The 22,524-nt window shown below is 32.1% G+C and overlaps 2 protein-coding genes across 2 annotated transcripts in view; one reads left to right on the top strand and one right to left on the bottom strand.

Moving 5' to 3' along the window:
- Positions 1 to 22,524, bottom strand: part of LOC131851707 (phosphofurin acidic cluster sorting protein 2) — a 163,559-nt gene that overhangs the window by 25,117 nt on the left and 115,918 nt on the right. The window lies entirely within an intron of this gene.
- On the top strand, positions 6,974 to 16,561 carry LOC131851706 (NADH-quinone oxidoreductase subunit B 2-like). The gene is made up of 5 exons (XM_059202232.1): positions 6,974 to 7,074; positions 7,564 to 7,783; positions 9,791 to 9,918; positions 14,287 to 14,512; positions 16,400 to 16,561. The coding sequence occupies exons 1-5, from the start codon at positions 7,037 to 7,039 to the stop codon at positions 16,514 to 16,516; spliced, it is 729 nt and encodes a 242-aa protein (XP_059058215.1). The 5' UTR covers positions 6,974 to 7,036; the 3' UTR covers positions 16,517 to 16,561.

Genomic DNA, 22,524 nt, shown 5'->3' with positions numbered 1-22,524 from the left:
AGAGCATAAATAAATACTATACATACGTCTCTATCCCAAATGTAACGAATGTTCTCAATAACATAATGATTCCTTAATCCGTTAAGGCGTGAAAGCGTCACAAACAAACACATTTACGCATTTATTTCTATTTTATTTTTTTAAGGCTACTAGGCCCATATTATAAATACCTTATAGACTAACATACATATGAAATAATATAAAATTAAGATATTGAAATTGTCTGTGTGATCACGGCACTGACGGCAGCAAACTGCCACGGGAGCGCCGGTACACCACACACTTCGGCGAGTAGTCCTCCTTCATGAAGGTGGGCAGCATGTTGGCCACAAACGCAACTCAAAACTCGCGTTGTGGGTCGACTCCAGCTGCGTCACCCTCAATGTCAGGTTACTCTTGGTACGGATAAAATCGACAGTATCCTGTTCCTTAGTGGCTTTTTTTTATATTTATAATATTAGTCAAGGGCGTTCATCATAATATACTTCACTACTGAAAAGAGAGAGGGGGATAAAGGAAGTCCCTGTATGTAAAATAATTAGTAAATCACGGGATCACATTTGATTTTTACTGAGTTTCCGATATTTCGGCAGTGTTTCAAGCGCCATGATCACGGGTAAACTGTAGTTTCAATTCTATGAACTATTCAAGAGTAGTCGATGTTAGTTAATATATTTATTTATTCAGATCTACTTAACCTAACAACACTGCTTTAAAAACAATAATTAAAAAAAAAACTTAAAAACGAAATTATTGTAATAATATTTTATATTCTGTTGATCTGTTTGCTAATCGGCAAAGGCCTCATACAAAGATTTTCATTCTCGTCTTTTTTCAATGCTAAGTTATACGGTTAGCAATAGCAACTCAGTAATGGTCCGTATATAATTGCAAATTTATATAAGTTGTCTAAGTTGTATCAAGTATTGATATCAGTGGTCTAATATCCATAACACAAACTTTGTTTACCGTGGGACTAAATGGCACTGTGTAAATTGTCCAGGGTAAAAAAAACTCTTACAAATGAGAATTGTTAGTAATAGCATTAAATAATTAAGCCCCGGATACAGACGATAAATAAAAGTTACCGTGTAATGACATGGCATATAGGAAGTGAAGGATACGGTCTATGACAGATTCTATTAACGGAGAACGTTAGGTGCATAATTTAGTTGTCCCGATATGAGGCACAAATTAACGTGTAGTGACATGAATAAGGGGAAACGAAAGCATAAAGACTTTGTTTAACTATAGACAGAACAAAATAACATACTATGAATGTATTATAAATAACTAGAGAGAAAAATATTTACAAAAAAGAACTTTAAAACACACTGTTAAACAAAAGGCCGCTTTATCGCTTAAAGCAATGTCTTACATATGTATATCTCTTATAATATAACAAATATATAGTACACTAGCTGTGCCTACGGTTTCAGCCGCATGAAATTTATATAGCCCAGGTGTGTGTATGTATAAGCTATATTATTGTAAAGATTCATCAAATCCGTTCAGTAGTTTTTGCGTGAAAGAGTAACAAACATAAACAATGTATACATTTATTCATTCACTGTGTAATATTAGTAAAATAATTATATATATGTACTGTATTTAATTTTGTCTCTCTGTTTTTTACACTAAAATGAATTTATGAACTGAAGAAATGAAGTCCATCCATACTAATATAGTATTATAAATGGGAAAGTGTATCTGTCTATGATCTTGTTACCTTTCCACTACTCACATATATGAATAAAATATACTGTATCCCAAAAAATAAAGGAAACTAGTTCGCGGCTAACGGCTAGTATTAACAGACAACAAAAAGACTTATATACACTACTACGTCAACATTAATGACCTATCAACATTCAACAAAGCCTCTGCCTATCCGTCATTATGTATTCAAGATAATATTTACTGCGTTATTTTACTTAAAAGCTTTCAAGGGACCTAAATTAAATTATATCCTTGAACCACGAAAGGAAAGCATATTCTTAGCGTGTTTCAATTGGATTTTTCAATTTCCTGTAAATCTTTATCGGTCTATGACAATAAATAACATAATACATAACCTTTGTTAAGCAACCTTTTCATTACACGAAAATAACTCTGTTCTAAATTGATAATAAATAATAATACGCTCATGAATTATTTAAATTTTAACGTTATATACTCCAAAGTCTACTCAAAATTATTTAATCCTACATGAACTTATTATAGTACACCTGATGTAAAGCGGTAACTATGGTCTCTTTTAACTATCTTTGATCACGTCTTTTCATAATGAAATTTAGTAGAATAATTTAGTAATTATAAGGTAGAATTAGAATAGAGTTGACATTTTTATTTTTAAAATGATAACTGATTTTAATAATTCTTTCGTTTATAAAATGACTACTCTATCACCGAGTAATACGTATCTGTATTTTATTTTCGAAAATAAATAAGAGATCCCTATAATTAAGGCAAGTTTTTTTTTCTGTTTACTCTAATGTTGTTGGCCGCAGTGGGCTTTTACAGCTTGACTGGACGATAGGAGGCGAGTGCAGATGGCACTCTAAACCCGCGGAAGGACTTATGGAGGATAACGGATACGACTTTAGGCTGAGGACACCGCTAGGGGTTCGAACCTCGGCTCTGGCCGTCGTAATATCGATCCCCGTTTGAATTGGACGGAGGATCGAACGGAGGGGATTACTGCAAGTGCAACTGCGTGCGATACCGATGCGGTCGCTAGAATTATAAAAAACAAATATGAAATCTACGTGATAAAGAACATTGTTGAAATTTCAATGAAATTTACGTTTACATTATAGACGATTTAGGACTTTATAAAAGTAATACGAATTTATTCGTCCGCGCGTAATGGACACAAGCATCGCGTCAATTTTACGCCTCGTCTAACCAAACTCTCATACATCTTTAGTTGTAAATACAGATTTCTTTATTCCTCATCCATCCATCCATATTAATATTATAAATTCCAAAGTGCATCTGTTTGACTTGTTTTTTACTTTTCATGTATAAACGGCAGATCTTAAAGAAATTTCAGTAATGAAAATACGTTGATTGTTGGGTGTACATAGGCTATCTTTTACCTCAAAAACTAATCTGGAAGGGAGTGAAATAGGGTATCAAATTTGTGCAGAAAAAGTCGAGAGTAACAGCTACATTTACATAAAGAAAGCACACAATTTTCTTTCCTAACTCCATCAGGAGTCTGGTACACACAGATATATAGTAAAATTACACGTTTAATTATACAAAGTGTATAACTAAGATTCTCAGAGATACGAACTAGAACGCAATATTAACAAGTATTATTAATTAAATGTAATTATTATAGAACTTCTTTGATGGTAAATTTAATCATTAATTAATGTATAATTATAAATTTATATACCTATTTATATACCCACCTTATAAATTTATATACTACGTTGTAGAGTACTTTATTACTTGTATTTATACCACCAATTGGTACCTATGTATCATAAATAAAACTACGATTTCTCAGACTCTTCGAACTAAATGTTTGAGATTCTAGCGTCTAACAATTTGAGAATTTTAATGCCGATTTAACTACGTAGTTAGAAACCATTACCGGTAATTTTCTCTACAGTTAAAGAGCACTCGAGAACTAGAGAAAGTCTGGACTTGCCTGTTACGGTGTTTTCTAGCTTGTATAGCTTGTCCTAGATCTTGAGCTTGGTTTTTCTAGACCGACCTAATTTTCTCAACAAATTAATACATTAATTATGTGAATGAGTGCATTAGGTTTGTAGTAAAGATCAAAACGATTTGGTCCATCAAACAAATTTATCTGGGGATGGTACTTTAGATAAAAAATATACTGTATTAAGTAAGTTCACTGTTCTACAATTATTTTTTTTCTAACATTTGAACTCAGCAGATACCAGAACAAATTGACCATGGATACAAATTATTCACTATTACACAAACATACTAAATTAGATGAGAGTAGACAAAGATGGTTGAAGATTTATGGGTCAAAATACATAAATTTAATAATAATATCCCTACAATTCCCACAACGCCATCTAGTTCCAAGCTAAGCAGAGGTTATAACTAGATGGCTAGATTATCATGATGAGTTTATTCTCGACAGCATAAATTTTTGTTTTAACAATATGTTGCTATTGATTACTTGTGTATTTTCTATGTACATTATGTATTTATAGAATATTTGTTAATTCAAATTCAAAATATCTTTATTCATGTTAGTCTATTACTGATTCTTATGATATGTCAAATCTGTTGAATGATTTTGAGAAAAACTGATAAGAAACTCAGCTTGTTTTCAAATAAATGTTGTACATGTATACAATAATACTGATTCATTTTTAAATTCAAATTTGGGAGAATAGAGTGACCACTAGCATGTGCTAATGCAAATGCAGTGAATCTAATCAGTGTTCGTGACTCGAACAGACCAGTTAATTAGTACCTATATCACAAGTTCTGCTGAATTTGAAACAAGATGGCGCTACCATTTCGTTCATTTTCAAACCAGTTTAATATTGTAAGATCGTAGCGCACAAATGAAGCAACAATAAAATTGAAATTTAAAGCAACCCGTTCCAGAATATTCTATTCCCTATGAAAGACAACGTAAAAAGGGAAACTTTTTAATGATAAAAGTACTTTTCATCTCAGGGAGAAAGAGCGCAGCTTGTTGAATAATGAACGCCGTCGACGCGTCCGGAATAACGCGAAAGAAAGGTAGAAAAGGTACTATGTCAGAATTTTTTGGCGGGAAACCGACTAACGACTTCCTGTTTGAGATGTCCATCTTTTCATCTAATCTCCAAATAATAACGAATGAAAAATTAATACCATATATATATATTTTAATGTAATTGGAATGGCAAACAAAATGCTGCTATAAACAGCACTACAGACATCACATTATCATATGACACCCGTGATACCACTTATGCGTTCCCATTCCAGAGGACTAAGATACCATTCATGGCTGTTATCCTGTTTTATCCTGTATTTTCACTGCTTAATGTAGATTAAGCAGAGTAAGTAAGCTGTGTTTATTTTGTAGGCTGCTGACAACCGAGTATAACCGAAACACAGCTTACAAAACAAGCTGCTTGACGGGAGAAATACTGAGGTATCCACGCAGAAGAGTTTTGAGAGTCAATCTCAGCCTTTTATGTTTTTCTAGAGATAACTTTCGCTTCAATTAGAGATTTTGTTTGAAATGGATAAAAAATAGCTAAACCATTTTAGCTATATACATAGAATTTTCTATCACCTTAGAAACTTGTACCTATTATCAACTTGGTTTCAAAATTACAGTTTGAATAGCATTGTATCTTTTTTTATGTTTATATAAATTTCACCTGTCTTCACGGATACTACTGAGGTAAAATGTAAAACATAAATCTACATATATAAAAATATCAAGTTTTAAAATAATAACGTAATAAATTACCGTCACCAATAGCAACGCTTCATTAAAGATCACAGAAGCATAACATGATCTATTACACAAATTGAATGTAAAAAATGGCAGATGAAAGTAATATTTAACAAGGCATCATTATAAATTTATATAAAATCTTTGAATATTAATATAACTAACTAATGAAAAATTGCTTTGTTTTCTTAATTTAAAATATTGCTCCACAAAATAATAAAAGAAACTAAAATTAGAGATCTCTACAGTGATTGCAGCCCTGCAATTCTATAAAATTATTTCTTTTCTATTCTTCACAATATTTTTTTACTATATATATATATTTTTATTCTTTTATTATCAGAGTTAGAATATCCATGTTAATAAGAAATTATTTGTATTTTTTGTCAAAGCAAAAGCAAATTCAAATTTAAAATATCTTACAGACTCTTATGATATGTCAAATCTACCGTCAGTTCGGAGTCCTTTCTAGTTAAGAAAAACTGTCAAAAAACTCTGTTCGTATTCTTTTTAAAGATCAAATACATTAATAAATTAAAGTGTATATCTGTCTGTTTGTTACCTTTTTATGAATAAACATCTGGCCGTATCTTAATTAAAGTTGTGAAGTTATCGATAAGAACATCGATAAATCTTTTATCAAAAAAAAAATCGACAGTCGCTAGTAGGTGTGGGCTTTCAATAAAAATAACAGTGCGTAAAAATACGTTACATCGCCCACGTAACTAACAACAACTTAACACATAAAATCTATTTGCAGTTTATGCGTAAACATGGATGGACAAACAGGACCACCGCTCGTTTTGAATACCCAAAACATGCACTGATTTACAGGTGACTATTATTTATTTATTTATTTTAGTAAGTCTAAAAGTGTAATTTTACATGCTACTAATTATAATTGAATTATCCTATGCCAATTAACAGTCTCACCAATAGTATTACTAAATAAATATTGCTCGTGATCCAAATATAATAATCCGAAGAAATATATGTATCAGTGTTATGGCTATATAAGCAAACAGATTAATATATCTATAACGTGGTATCTACAGACATGTTATAAAAGCACAATAGGCTTTAGTTATCATGTATTATCTACTAAATAAATGAAATTGAAAGAAATTAATTTGCTTAAACATGTGTCGTAACAATTTTAATTGGGCAAGATTTATTACAGCTAAAGTTGGAACCAAAAACGAACTTTTAATATACAGAACCAATCCAGAATAATACTACAATATATATTATACATAAAACTACATTCACATATATCTGAAATATACCCGTAATATAGAATTTTAGCGACAAGATTTTGTACGCTATTCAAATTCAGACGCTAACAGATACTTCGTTAAAAATAACAGCACGCCAAAATACGTTACGTCGCCCACGTAACCAGGTAAACATAAAACCTATTTACAGTTGATACCGATATTTATAAACAGGATCACGGTTCGTTTTGAATTCCGAACGCATACATTGAGTCACAGGTGACAATACACGTCAGAGATCAGTTGGCGTGTACCCTCTGCCTTGTAATATAGAATTTTGGAGCCAAAATTATTATCAGCTCTTATTATGTTACGGATTCTGAGGCCGAGAGATTTGCTATTCAGGTAACGCGCACTTTCGCGTCACACATCGTAAATAGAGGTTATTTTTGAAATGCTACATCGATGATTTGTAATTCTATATCAAAACATTCAAGAACCTCTCTATAATGTAATTGTTAGTTGTCTATATGTGAAAGATATGAGAGAAGCTATTATTGGAGACTTTTTCAAATATTTTTTTTAATACCCCTAGCCAGTGGATTGGCTAGGGGTATTAAAAAAAGTAAGCAACGTCATCTAGTTCCAAGATAAGCAGAGCTTGTGTTATGGGTTTTAGATAACTGATCTAAATACTTAGTTTTTTTTGTAAATACATACTTATTATGCTAGCAATTCGTACAGTGGAAGTAGATAGTTCTATGGTAATTCTGCAGGGTTATTTATTTAATTAACATATTACTGAAGATTCTATTATTTCCAAAGTTTATGAAATGAAATGAAATTTATTTGCTGTTGTAATAATTTTATTTAGGCAAGAACGACTTATTACAGCTTTAATTGGAATCAAAAACAAACTTTTAAAATACAGAACCAATCCAGAAATAATACAAGTCTGTCTAAGATTACAATAGTTCCTGTGAAGACAAATCAGGATAATATTAGGAATGCTAGTAGCAAATCCCGCAAGAGACCTCCGGTACCGATACACGGGAACAGAATATTCAAAGACGGTGAAGTGAGGAAGTATTCACCATTTCATTTTACTGGTCAGGTAATATATATTTATATAAATTCGTTCAGTCATAATTATATATTTTCTTACTTTTATTACATATTATTAATATGTTCTTAGCTAGCTAGCTTAGAATAATTTTATGGTAAACATGCTAACCCACCTAACTTTTTTATTTTAACATCCGTTTACCATTTTATGATATGATATTTACTCATATTTTTAAATATAATATGTTTTGTTTATATTTTCTGTAAATTATATTAGAACGGAGTATAGCTGACCCGCCCAAATTCGTCTCTGTTATGTTATATAGCCTTCCTCGATAAATTGGCTTTCAAAGGCTAAAATAAATTTCAAAATAGAATGTCCAGTAAAGAAGGCTACCCCAAATATAATATTATTATAGAATAGCCCATCTGTTTAATATAAAAAAAACACATCTATGTTAAGTCAAGTCAAGTTTCTGATCTCATTTGAATGAAATTATACATGTGGACCATATTCTATATTAATACTTAAACACGAACAAAGCCAGTGAAAATATCGAGTAAAATGCGAAAAATATGAGCTAGAAATATTATATTCAATTGGATTTATTTTGACCTTACAATGGCACCTTGAAATGTTCTTTACATTCAAGATGACAAGACTCTGAATTTCATTTACTGTTGAAATTTAATATGAATAAAATCTGTATAAATTTATGATGCTCGAATTAAAATTGAATATTTGATAAGTAAAATACAGCTTTTCACATCTAAAATTTAGCAGTGTACTTATTTAATCGAATAAATATATTTTTTTTTTAATTTTCAATAATAATATATATTACCACAGAAAATTAAATCCATTCAATATTGAATGAAATGTGATTGTTGTAAGTCAACTACGAATTGACCATTGCGTGGCTGTGTTTTTTACCTTTCAAAAAAACCTGCTGAACAACTCAATTACGTTAGAAAATTGTTGATAAAAAAATCTTCTTAATAATGTAATCGCCTACTACATCCCGACATAATAACGTAATGGGAGTTAGACTTGTATATAAGTTTCGAATTTACTATCTAAATTCTATACTATCTCGTAAATTTAGAGACAAGTACTTACATTACAAGTAAGTACCTACATTTTAAATAGACCAATCTCAACTTTAGTTCAGGCATAATGGAATCTACTAGCTGACCGGCAACTCATGCGTAGCCATTTCAGGGGATTAAGTAGTCAGGCCTCTTAACCTGTAATTTCACTGCTATATATACACCCTAAAAATGAAACACAGTTCACGAAAGCAAACTACTTGGCGACTGGAATAAAGAAACTGAGGTACTAAGTAGACGAATTGTTACGGTTTACATTTGGTAAAACACAAAGACTACTCAGACCTATCATCATTAGAGGGACAGTATGCTACCTGATAAAGAAGTCTCCAGAACGTGCATAGACATATTATAAAATTAAATGCAAGAGCAAATTGCAAGCAAGAGTTGTGTGTAAGAACAGAAGTTAAGGTTTATGTACCTATCTCATTCATTCATTCATTCATAATTTAAGAGCAACGCTCTTGTCAGTTTCCAGGATTTTCCATCAAAGCGGTATCTATTTTTTATAAAACATTTACTAGAAGATAAATATATTGAAGAAAACTTTTCTCACCCCGACAAGTTGATATCTAAAGATTAACGAAGGCGAACGAGTGTGAGCTTTGATACTTTATCTTGCCGTAACAACGAACTTGATACTTAGTAAGCTCTCCGGATTAAAGATATATTGATAAGACTTTTGCTGCTAGATCACAATGTTTGGTACATGTTATGTAACTTAAACTATTTACAGAAAAGTGGAATATGTCAATTTCCATATATGTTTTTATGTATATATCGTTATTGTTATAAATCCTAATCAATTCTTATTGTTTGACTAAAGCGTTTGAATTTTTCTGTTTGCCAATCACAATTTAATTTCTTTTCTGAAATTTACTTACAAATAATTACAACATTCGAATAAATAACTACAAGTTTTCTAATAAAACGCCTCTTTTTCCAGTCGACCGCCGAGTGGGTAGTAGCTAAAGCGGACGACCTTCTGAACTGGGGTCGCAAGAACTCGCTCTGGCCCCTTACCTTCGGGCTGGCCTGTTGTGCTCTCGAAATGATGCATTATGCCGCTCCCAGGTTACAATTATTCGAAATTAATTGTTAATAAATAACATTACATAATTTAAATAACTCCATCTTATCCTATACTAAGCAGACCTTGTACTATAATTATTAGAAAGTCTAACCAACTAATATTGATACATACACATGAGTACCTACTCATGAATATAAATATTTAAGGATTGGATCAGCGGCACTCGAAACGTTAAACAAAAATTTGAAACTCTAACATATTTATAAATTGTTGTATCAAATATTACTAACCGACTTAGGAAGTATCTATGTTCGATTCCTATTTATATTTTTTAATATTATAATTTATTTTACCTGTTTAATTCTGCATACTGGTACACTTAGTTTGTGCAATAACTTAATTAAGCCGTGCTTTACATGAAACCTGCTCTTACCTATTACGGTTAAATATGCAAATGCAGTCAAATTATGCACAAAGACAAAATCGGAGCTTACACAATTCTGTCATAACCACTATAAAAGTTTCTTAGCTCATTAATTATGGACACATCCGTGTCTCTATAACATTTTTTTTTATTTGTTACGACATTATTTCGTGTGGTCCACATCGCCTTCGACTGGGTTGAAAAATTTAAGTAATATGTCTAGAACCTTCTTTAAAAGAGGGAAAAATCCATCTTCAGATCCACTCTCAGGGGTTGGACAAAACATACTGCCAGACTTCTACTGTCCGAAGCCACCACCACAGTATTATTTTTCACGGGGTCACTTACGCATTCGATACGTTAAGTTCGTGACAGCGTCTTCTCAACACCTCGCATGGTTGAACTCTTCCACGTCATTTACAATCTAGTCTAATTTCAAGATAATCTCATACTTTAAAGGTATAGAAAAAATCTACGTTTGTTGTAATATTTTCTAAACATATTAGTCGCACTCACGAACAAGTCATTGTAAACGATTAATGGAAGACGACCGTGTTTACACTTTAGATATTCAATATATTAGACACTATCTGAACACAATACTAAAAGACTGATGAAGAGGTACCGGTGAGTTTATTGCTACTTCTGAAGTAGCTAGCGGAACTCTACTACCGACACTTACAAAAAACTGCTGACATGCAAAATCTAATGTATATATTTACCACTTACGTAGTATAATTATATAAGTAACAAATCCATACAGATTACTTCTATTTTAATCAAGAACTGACATAGAAGTAAAATTAATATTTTCCTGTTATTAAGTTCACTGTTTCAATTTCCGGGGTCCGACGAAATACATAAATGTCGTTAACGAAAATTCTCTTCTTTAGTCATACGCCAGCAATTTCTACACTTCATATTTAAGCTTTCATTACATTTTCCTTGTACCTTTATTTCACGTTTTCGGTGAAAGCAATTTCGCTATATAATTTATATTTATTACTAGTTACAAAGGAGTCTCATTACTTTTCGTACTCATGGTAACCACTCCGGGAATATGGAGGTCACATTTATATAATACTAGGTGACCTGTAAAACGTTGTTGTGCCATACAAATTAACATCGCTATTAAAAAATAGGGGTTGGTAGAAGAGTGAAAATTTTGGTGTGTTTTTTTATCATACCACATCATAAAAACATTGCGGTGGGCCACCCTATTGTCACACCTACCGATACATATAAAATTTCATCGAAGTGTTAAGCCGTTTCGGAGATGCCAACTAACACTGAGACTAGAATTTATATATATATTATACACTAAATAAATGATGAAAACTTTAAACTTTTTTTTGTACTACGAGTGACTACTGGAACTACTACTTTTTACTATAATACTAATGAATACCAAACAAATTACGGTCGGTAGAAGCTTTACTGGCTACTTTAGTAGTTTCGGCTCTACACGCACAACGAGTCAGATGAGAGGCCAAATATGAAGAATAGAATCCAAATTACATTAACAAGTTATCGAAAAACATTAGATTTCATAAATAGTTCTTAAAAAAATTTGATCGTCATAGATTAGTAATTTTATTCCGACGTTATAACCTCGCGATGCAAATTCAACTGTGACTACAGTTGCATTCTTCTATTTTTCTTCAAATCTTGTATTCTAAAACTTCTAAGTAAACAATCGTAAAACAGTATTTTGTCAATTTATTATCTAAAATACATTCATTACATGTTTTACGTTTTTATCAATTGGTTATTGATAAAAACGTTAAGCAATATTGAATCACAATGAATCGAAGCGCCACTAACTTCATGCACTACTGAGCCCGTGGTAATAACTGGGTAATTACGGTGTTTTATGTCTCATCTGAGATGCGATAGCGTATGTTAGCCGTCAACGCGTTTTAATGTGCATCGTGTTTGATCGGTGAGAAAAAAAGTAAACTACGGTCAAGTGTGTATATTACAGTCTTTTTATCTCATTCATTGTACAATTTGTTCTAAATTATAAGCGATCAAAGTAGATTAGATCTTTTTTCTATAAGATTCAACAGAGAAACGCATTCAAAAAGCGGTAGATAAAAAAAATGTTATGACTATTCAAAAATGCTTAAATTAAGTTTATTTGAATAAATGATTTTCTATTCTATTCTATTCTAAAAACATAAAAATGGTATTTCTTAAAGAGAATTTGAATATAAGACATTTATAAATATTTTTTATTTATAATTTGGCTGTAATTTAAAAAGGTATTATGTAAATTGGTAAACATATAATGTTAAATGTCAAGTAAGTGTGATGTAGACAAAGTTGCGCTGGTCAGCTAGTCATTAGTATATTAACCATGACCTGACTTAACTATGTATGTGAGGATAGGGATTTCCAAAGGATAACATCTAGTGTTCACCTAAGATCTCATAACCCTGTAAAATCGTTTTGATGATGACTGATACATTAATGATGTCATATATAACTATACAACAACGTTATCATATCAGCTCCACCCGTTGCTCTTCGGAAATCACTTAAGATAGCGCGAGTATTACCAAAACCTTTAAAGGTCATATAACGACATTTGCCCCCCAAATGCCACAGCGAGGGGGTTAAAACGTCGAGCTCCAGCAGATAACAGGTTGCTGAGTAATGTATAGCTTATAAAATGTGTCGGCACTACCGCGTAGACTGATTTGTATACATAATGGAACATAAAAATGTCATTGAAACTTTGTAACTTTTGCGTTCACGAAATTCTTTATTTAGTGGCACCTTAATTCAAGGCTAGTAATCGGCAGCGACTTCTCCCTAGTACTCATAAGTTTTTTTTTATATATTACTAGCTACTCGCCCCAGCTTCGCCCGGGTATGTATTATACATATATACCTTCCTCTTGAATCACTCTATCTATAAAAAAACCGCTTCAAAATCCGTTGCGAAAAATTTAATCCCAAAGACTAAGATAGGCAACTTTGTCTTTGGGATTAAGTTGATTTTTTATATGTGTTTTTCATTATTGTAGAGTAAATGACTTTGTATATGAGGATACAATCTATCTAAAGCTAACGGTACTACTGACAATAAATGTGATTATACATAATTGCTTATCTTATTCGGTATATCTTAAAGATGACTTATAAAGCATTGAGTTAACTAAACATGGATGATTGATGACTAGTCCCCGCAACAGTCTATGCCTGAATACTCCTTATACTTGTTAGCAATAGATAAATGTTATAAGACTCCCCTCCTGTTTGTATTAAAATGTTGGACCATGATGGATGGACGAGGATAAATAAAAGGATGACGGCAACATTGTAAAAATGACGAAGTAAACTCATAAATTCATAGTTGATTCAGAAATAAAAATATATTTAAACTTTATTTCTGTATAGTCCACGAGGTTTTGTACTTACTGTTTCATAGCTTCGTCTGAATAAATCTGAACTAAGCTACGCAATTTTAGATTTTTGTTTCCTTTCTTACTCTTTCTAATACAGATATATTTAGAGAAGATAATCAAAACAATAATTATTTATTGTCAGTTTATATTCTAAATGAATAGAATAGAATAGAATAACATTTATTTCATAAAACTTAAGTAACATTGTAACTATGACCCCACACTAGGATATGCCTGTATCGTGGAAATCAAAGCAGGTTTGACAGTTAATGTTACATTGAATATAGTATAGATTATAGATATACACTAATGTTCATAATGATTCGGGAACACATATAAACTCTTCTCAATTATATATTTTATTTATGTACCTAATTAAAATGGCAAAGAAGCCGTCAGCGTCGGAGAAGAAATCCACTCAATGGTAAGCGCAACCTTCGCCAGTATGTAGGAGCAGTATTACGGACATCACGTTATCATGTGTCACACATTCAACTCACGCGTTTCATTCCAAAGTACTAAGATATCATGCCCCTTATCCCGTAATTTCAGGTTGTGTTTATTCTTTACAGATACGACATGGACCGTTTCGGCATGGTCTTCCGTGGTTCTCCTCGCCAAACTGACGTCATTATAGTCGCTGGGACAGTTACAAACAAGATGGCGCCCATCCTTAGGAAGACGTACGATCTGATGCCGGACCCTAAATGGGTGGTGTCGATGGGCAGCTGCGCCAATGGTGGTGGTTACTACCATTATACTTACTCTACGGTCCGAGGATGTGATAGAATAATACCGGTAAGATAGCTCTATAGCTTATTTGTCATTAGCGTTAAAACTTTATAAAAAAAAAGTAAATCTAATTAGCACGGGACCAATCTTTACATGCAGTTTTCAGCAATAGATAGAGTGATTCAAGAAGAAGGTTTATATTATAATAAATGTGCAACAAGCCGTGAAATTCAAAGATTTGTAATACATCTGTGCGAAGCCGGGACGAGTCGCTACTATGTAATAAATTTATGTCTTTCGTTTATCCCATTACGCAGGCTTACTGGTATTGTATAAATATAATTGATAAAAAACCAAAAATACATTTAATTTTATTAAAGATACAAATATCATTTCAAATAGCATTAAGTATAGCATTTAATAAATACGTATATCAAATAAATACAGTAAAGAATTACAATAAGAAATGTCTTTTTATTAATTGAAAAAAGTACATTATAAAAAACTGTTATTTACTTAAATACGAATACATTTGCACAATTAAAATAAAAATTAAGGGCAAAGTCAAGTATCAATTGTAGAATGTAATTATAACTCAGTCAGTTTCATATTCATTTACGAAATAAAAAAATAATAAAAATAGCGTGCTCTAATACATTATTAACATAACACGAAAAGGTGAATAATGACGTCATCAGTAAAATCCTATAATAAGCTACTTGTAGCGTAGAGCCTTGTTTTTGGGGTTCTACAGACAAATGGCAAAGACTGTATACACTTGTGTACGTCACATCTTCCTTTTTTTCGAGGACATTTTATCGTTGAGAAATATACAGGTAGTACATATATATATAGAGTAAAATGTGTTTATATATATTTGCAAATCAACTCATATATATATATATATATCAAAAGTTTAGCAGGAATTTTATTTGCGTTCTGGCAAACGACAGCCGGGATATATGTATGCAAATTCGTAATACGAAAGAGAAATTTTTTGTAAAGTTTTACTTGACAGCTACAGCTGTCAAGTAAAACTTCAATGTTAAACTTCAGATCTGAAATTACAATTTCAGATCTAAATATTTTGTTGTACGTTTTCAACTTAAAATTTCACATTTTTAAACTGGTTTTGGTATTTGAACTTATTTTTTAGTAAATTCTTGAGGGTTTATCTTAGGAAAATCCTAAGAGAGCGTACGCTTATTCTGAAAATTCTGTACCTAATACGCTAATACACTTCATACATCTTACAAAACAACCTGCTTTGCAGCTGAAATCCGTGAGACCGTGGGTTTGACTTTTTAACCTTCTTATGGTAATAAATACATCGCCATTAGGTATGGTATGATCATAGTGGTGTTAGCTACCATAAGCTAAAAATATTAATAAAATTATCAATGCGTGTCACCGACTCGCACTTATCCAATTCTAAACTATATGAGGGTTGCATACCGCAATATACACGCAACAATGGCGAATGACGTCGGAATTCACGTCAGCACCTTATGACGTGGCTGTATTTGAGAGCCTAAACGACCAGGTCATAATTGACTTATCATGCAATGGGAAACTTGGTTGCTAGACAAAGGGAAACTATTTTTATCCCTCTAAGCCAAAATAAGGGTTATAATTTAGAAGTGTTTCTCTGTGTACTTGTGTATGTTATATCGTAACTCAAAACCAACTTGGTAAGAAGGGGGATTTAGTTACACATATTCTCCTATGTTTGATTACACTACTTATATACACTACGATATTCACGATATTCTATTCTAATAGGAGAACCAACCCCTCATAAAGTGGCATAGTGCACAGAAAAAAAAGTATATATTTTGGTAAATTAAATAAGAGAATAAATTCAACACAATTCTAACGACATCATACATGGTATACATTTCAAATTAGAATTTCCATATTTTCAAAATAACTCTTTTGAAACTGTCTTCTCAGGTGGATATCTATGTACCAGGCTGTCCCCCAACAGCCGAAGCATTACTATACGGGATGCTGCAACTCCAGAAGAAGATCAAACGTATGAGATCAATGCAGGTCTGGTACCGGCATTAACTCGCAATTAGTTTATAATGAATGCTAGTTGATTAATTAAATGACATTTCGTGACAGTGTTTTGTTTTATTCGAAATGGATGTTAATTATTTGATTATTTTAGTGAATTGTTTAACCAGGACGAAGCAAAAAAACGTAAAAATATATATATAGTACGAGCAATATTTTGTGATCTCCATATGATAATCTGTAGTATCTATAGGTGATAGTTACTATTTTCCATCAGGTAGGTAATAAGCTTTTTTACCGTATAGAAGCGACTATTTTATTATTATGCTATTATTAGATCTACGAAACATTGTAGTCAAAATAGCTTGAAACTTGATTTTAATCTCTATGCTTAGGAAGATACCTAAAGGCACAGATTTATTAAATAACTAGTTGACCCACACAATTTCGTCTGCATAACACTTACTTGATATTTATCTTTCACCCAAATAACATCTGTTTAAATTAGTCAAAAGTTTCATCAATAGCCGTTCAGTAGTTTTTGCGTAAAAGAGTACCAAACATCCATGTATCCATAGATAGTCACAAACCACGTTTATAAATAAGATTAATCATTATTTCATTACATTAACATAACCATACACTACTCTGTATATAAAATTTCTATGTTACAAGTAACCTACATATTAATACCGGCTTTAATGGCACTAATTAAATAGCACAAAATGGTGCCTAACGTGGAATTCTCTTGTGTATACGAGTGTTCGTGGAATTTTGCGGTACTAACCGTATTATCATAGAACATAACATATAGGTACAGTACTAAGTAGTATGAAATATTAAATGTAACATGATTTGTATGTATAATCGCTATTTGAATGCTAAATTGTTGTTCTTCCGTATTTAAGTATTTCCATGAAAATAATAATAAAATAAAACAATTCACATACCGCCCTTTTGTCATAAACTATATAGATCTTGTACTATGAATATAGTAACTGAAATTCAATATATTTTTTGTAAATGAATTCATAGAAAACTCCCATACCAATAAAAACAACCATACTCATGAATATATATGTATCGTATGAGCATCAGCGATTACTGAAAGTGAAGTGATGTGCTAAACCTCTAGTCTAGACAACTGAATCCATCGTATTCATTCTATATCCCGTCCGTTATATTCATATATATATATAGAATTTTTTTTAATAAATGTATATATGTATATTACCTATATTCTATACATTTAATAAAAAAAAAAAAATTCTCACCATTTATTAAAGAATAAAATCACTCTCATATAAAAGATAATGAAACAAGTCTAGTAAGAAGTAAACCATTAAAAACCTATAAAATATCTAAGTGATCATGATTTAAACCATCACACCAAAAGTTCACACACAATAAAGCCGGGTGTGGATCATTAACTGCCTATTCCAGGCATGTTACTTGACGATCAGGGTTGCCAAACTTAAACCTCGACGACCTCTGTGGTCCTCGGGTTCGATTCCCCGCACGGTGCAAATATGTGTTTATAAATAAAATGTATTTATAAGTATTATTGTCTGTATAGTTTTGTGTGTTTATAATGTATTTACAAAAATTATATTCAAGATCTTATATCCGTTGTCGATTTCTTTAAAATAAGTTCTGCTTAGCTTGGAACTAGATAGCGCTATATGAATTGACCTGGATTACTATTATCGTTTTTATCCTCGTAAGAAGTAAAAAAATCTAGTATGTTGGCTCAATTTGCTCTCTGACTAATAATAATTTAATAATGAATTAATGCTACTTGGTAGTTTATATTCACACATTTCAACTTAAAAATGTGAACTTACAATAATTATTTAAAAGAGCAACACGCAAGTTTCATGCTCATTCTTCTTGTGATAAGAGAGGTTTCCGAATGACAGATTAAAAAATAAGTATGACTATTCAAAATAAATAAATTAAAAGTAAGTTTATTTGGTTAAAGGGTTTCTATCCTGTTCTATTCTCTGACCTTGTACATCATATACTATGACCGATTGTCGTAGGTTAAAATCTCGTACCTGTCGAGAATTTTCTTACGTTTGTCATCCCTGATGCTGACTATGCGGAGTGAGATATTTTTACGATGAGAGAGCTTGTAATTAACGCACCACGGGTGCTTAATTTGTTAAAAGTAAAAGAATCTCGTATTTTTGCTCAACTCGTACACAATAGAATTTTGACCAATTTCCGTACGTTAAAATTTCGTACACGCCTGTACGAATACTAAAATGTCGTCCTATGAAAAGCCAAAGATCTCGTACCTGTATGAAGATTCTCGTACGATTGGCATCCCTGATGCTGACGATGCGGAGGGAGATATTTTTTACGATGAGAGAGTATGCAATTAACGCACCACGGGACACTTAATCTGTTAACAATCCACCCCTGGGTAAGTTCATTTTGTATACCATTGGGCTGTACAAGTACATTGTTAGTGACCCTAACAATATCCACGTATATCCTTAGGGTAACTAAGGTATGGTGATTCAATTGCAGCTGTTTAAAACGTATTCAGTAATAAAAACATTTTGGTTTTTACTGCGTACTGACATCTAATCAATCTTTAAATTGAGTCTTACATTCAATTTGAAGACGAGAGACAAGAACGAAAGAAAAAAACCTTCCCTAATACAGGTATGAACCTGTATTGGAGAAATAGTGCTCTTTGCTAAAAATCTCCCGTTTTTTAGGATCGCTAGCTCATGCTAGCGATCTGATTTTATACTCATCCCTAGTGAATGGTTTAGGTTTTCATTTATATCATTAGTACTCGACAACTATTAACAAAAAAATTGTGAGGTTAATTTAAGAGGTAACTTTTTATTGTGTTCTAGATATAATAAAACGATTGTCCTACATACGTATATACTGATTAGAGAGACAATTACAAGGAAAATTGCGGCCATTAACGTAAGAATTATTTATTTACATACCACCGCAGGTGTAATTAATAATAATGTTCTCAGAACAATTAACACGGCGTCATCTAGACCCAAGTAAAGCTAGCTAAAGCTTGTGTTATGGGTACTAGATAACTGATACAATCATACTCATGAATACACATGTTTGTGCCGTGCGAGGAAACGAACCCGCGGCTATTGGAAGTAAAGCGGTGTGTTAAACCGCTGGACCACCGAGGCCGTCTACTACTAAATCAGTAATACTAAATAAATTTCAAATATAGAAACTATTCTATTATAAACCGGACGTATGACTCTACATGTAAATTGGTGTAGTGTAAATTTGTTTTCATATAAACAAAACTGTGAGCTATGTTTAACACGTCATGACCTAGTGATTTGCTGCCTGAGTCATAAATTGGAATAAGAATCTCATTGCATCCGCATTACCGTTTACTACAAATAGAAAATTAAATAATCCGGGAGAGCGTCATTACAAGTGGCTTACGAACTCGAGTTCGAGGCTGGCCGACACCTAGAAGTTCGTGTGTTAATCTATACATCTATACATATAAATAAAATTGGAGCGTCCGTTCGTAATATTGAAATAACCCTTGTTTACTACATGCATATAAATATAAATACGGTACATACACCAAAATAATATTTTTTACCATTTTTTGTCTGTCTGACTGTTTGTTCCGACTAATTTCTGAAATGGCTTGACCGATTTTGACGGAACTCTTCTTGGCCAGGAGCTGATGTAATAAGGAGTAACTTAGGGTACTTTTAATTTTAAAAAATTCTTAAACTTTAGAAAAATAAAGTTAAATTCCATGCGGACGAAGTCGCGGATACTCTCCGTGTTAATTCAAATATACTCAGCGAAGTGTAGGTATGTTAAAAGTTCATCACTGCATTCAAAGTTGACAATTACTACCTTACCTATTACCTATTACTACCTCGTCTAGGATAGTAGTCATAAGAGTAGAAAGCGATGTTATAGTGAAGGAAGATTTATTTGTTGTTTCTAATTAACAAATTAAAAAATAATAAAAGTATTTTAAGCATTGACAACTTCACCCGTGCGATCTGGGGAAGACTGCTAGTCAATAATATCGAAAAGTCTGTCTGACTGTATTTCTTACCTTTTCACGACTAAACGGCACAACGTCATGTAATGAAATGTGACTTAAAGTTAGATTCTAATATGAGCCCCATAGGTTATCATTTATCTTAAAAAAAATGTAGCCAAAGTCGCGGGTAAAGTCTAGTATTTTATAAACCACAGACAGCAAGTTACAAACCCATTCTAGAATCAAATTACACATCCATTTAGAGACAGAGTGAGTAATCCGAGCGGAGATCACTCTACAAAACCACGCATTCAATCACTAATTCTCGACCTCATTATCGCACTCGATCACTCGGAACTACTTGGAGTAGTATTCGATTCTAGTTGATAATCGATTTGTAACGTTACCTCATAATTACATGTGATTGTTCATAGGCGGGTGTCGCGTAATGTCTTTCACACGGTGTTAATTACTGCCAATACATCTGTCATGCTCAGAATTTAGAAATGATCGAATGTGTATCTTATAATCTCTTTTTAATGACTATTACACGAGTTATTATCAATTCTTCTAAATTGTAACTACATTTCCAAACTAACGGTATATTTAAGTTTCCGTGTCAGTAATAAAACTACAAAAACGATTCTATGCAAATCAAAGTACGCACATAAGTATATGTAAAGTTAAAAATATAATTTATATAACATGTTATTATGTAACACATATGTTACCAAGTGAAAAAAAAACAATATATTATTATTGTTAGAAACAATATATTTATCTATGTACGAAATTACAGGCAATGCTAGTCTTATAATAAACTAAAATATTGTACTATCGTATCGTAATTCCATTGCATACATCGCTATTGGTGTTAATAGTTTTATTTAATTACATGTTGACATGTTGTTTACATTATACTTAATAATGGTAAACATACCAATTTACTTGCCTTGAATAATAATTCGATAATTGATAAAGAAAGTGTAGCATAATTTGAATAAGTTATATATATTATGATCTACATATAAATATATTTCATAACATACTATAACCGTATTTTTATGTAATTGGAACGGTATACTAGCTGACTGCAACCTGATGGTAAGTAGTAACCATCGCCTATATAAATGAACAGCACTACAGACATCACGTTATCATGTGACATCCGTGATACCACTCATGCGTTGCCATTCTAGAGAACTAATATATCATGTCTCTTATCCAGTAACTTAATTTACTAACCCTATAACACTATCTATTATGTAAGCTGCATGGTAGCTGAACCACCCACACAGAAAATTTACAATACCTACATCGTCCATGCGGTTCCCCCTGGAAACTATCGTAATAAATTCCTGCTGCATTTGTCACGATGGACCAACCGACTTGATCTCATTCTCATCTAATCACCCTCCACTGGTGCCCCGCGATAGTAATCCGTTAACGCAGGCGGATGCATCATCTCATAATCACCAATAAAAAAAATGACCTACCTCTGTTTCAATACACATATATAAATAAACAATATATAACATGACCTTACTGCTCATTTATAACATATACTAGCTACTCGCTCCGGCTTCGTACTGGTGTATTATATATATAAACCTTCTTCTTGAATCAATCTATCTATTAAAAAAACCGCTTTAAAATCCGTTGCGTAGTTTTAAAGATTTAAGCCCACATAGAGACGGACAGACAGCGACAGTGACTTTTTATACTACGTAATATATATTACTACATATACCTTATGGTATTTATAATGATTGAAATGACTCCTGACGAATTAATCCGAAGATCTTATTCTGCGATGCCGCCACGACATATACATGTATAGCTCTATAGCTGATTAAATAATAAGTGATCTTATACAATCGATTTTACCTTCTGTACAGTATTGTATGAATTGTACTGTAAAAAAATGTTATAACGTTCACGTGTCACTATTTACATAAATAACAATTACATAGTAAATATTGAATGAGCAAAAATATAATAGATACTTAATAATGTTGGTAGATTGATTGTTATGGAACTGGAA

The sequence above is a fragment of the Achroia grisella genome, unplaced genomic scaffold, assembly GCF_030625045.1.
Source record: "Achroia grisella isolate CSIRO2021 unplaced genomic scaffold, CSIRO_AGI_Agris_v1 utg807, whole genome shotgun sequence".
In the NCBI taxonomy this organism is placed as follows: Eukaryota; Metazoa; Arthropoda; class Insecta; order Lepidoptera; family Pyralidae; genus Achroia; species Achroia grisella.
The sequence above is the reverse complement of the archived record's forward strand: the minus strand, read 5'-3'. Positions and strand labels throughout refer to the sequence as shown.

Excerpts from the sequence above, each read along its gene's own strand:
- LOC131851706 (XM_059202232.1), top strand. The coding sequence starts at position 7,037 with ATGTTACGGATTCTGAGGCCGAGAGATTTGCTATTCAG. Across the intron at positions 7,784-9,790 it reads CATTTCATTTTACTGGTCAG|TCGACCGCCGAGTGGGTAGT; the intron begins GTAATATATATT and ends CTCTTTTTCCAG. Across the intron at positions 9,919-14,286 it reads ATGCATTATGCCGCTCCCAG|ATACGACATGGACCGTTTCG; the intron begins GTTACAATTATT and ends TATTCTTTACAG.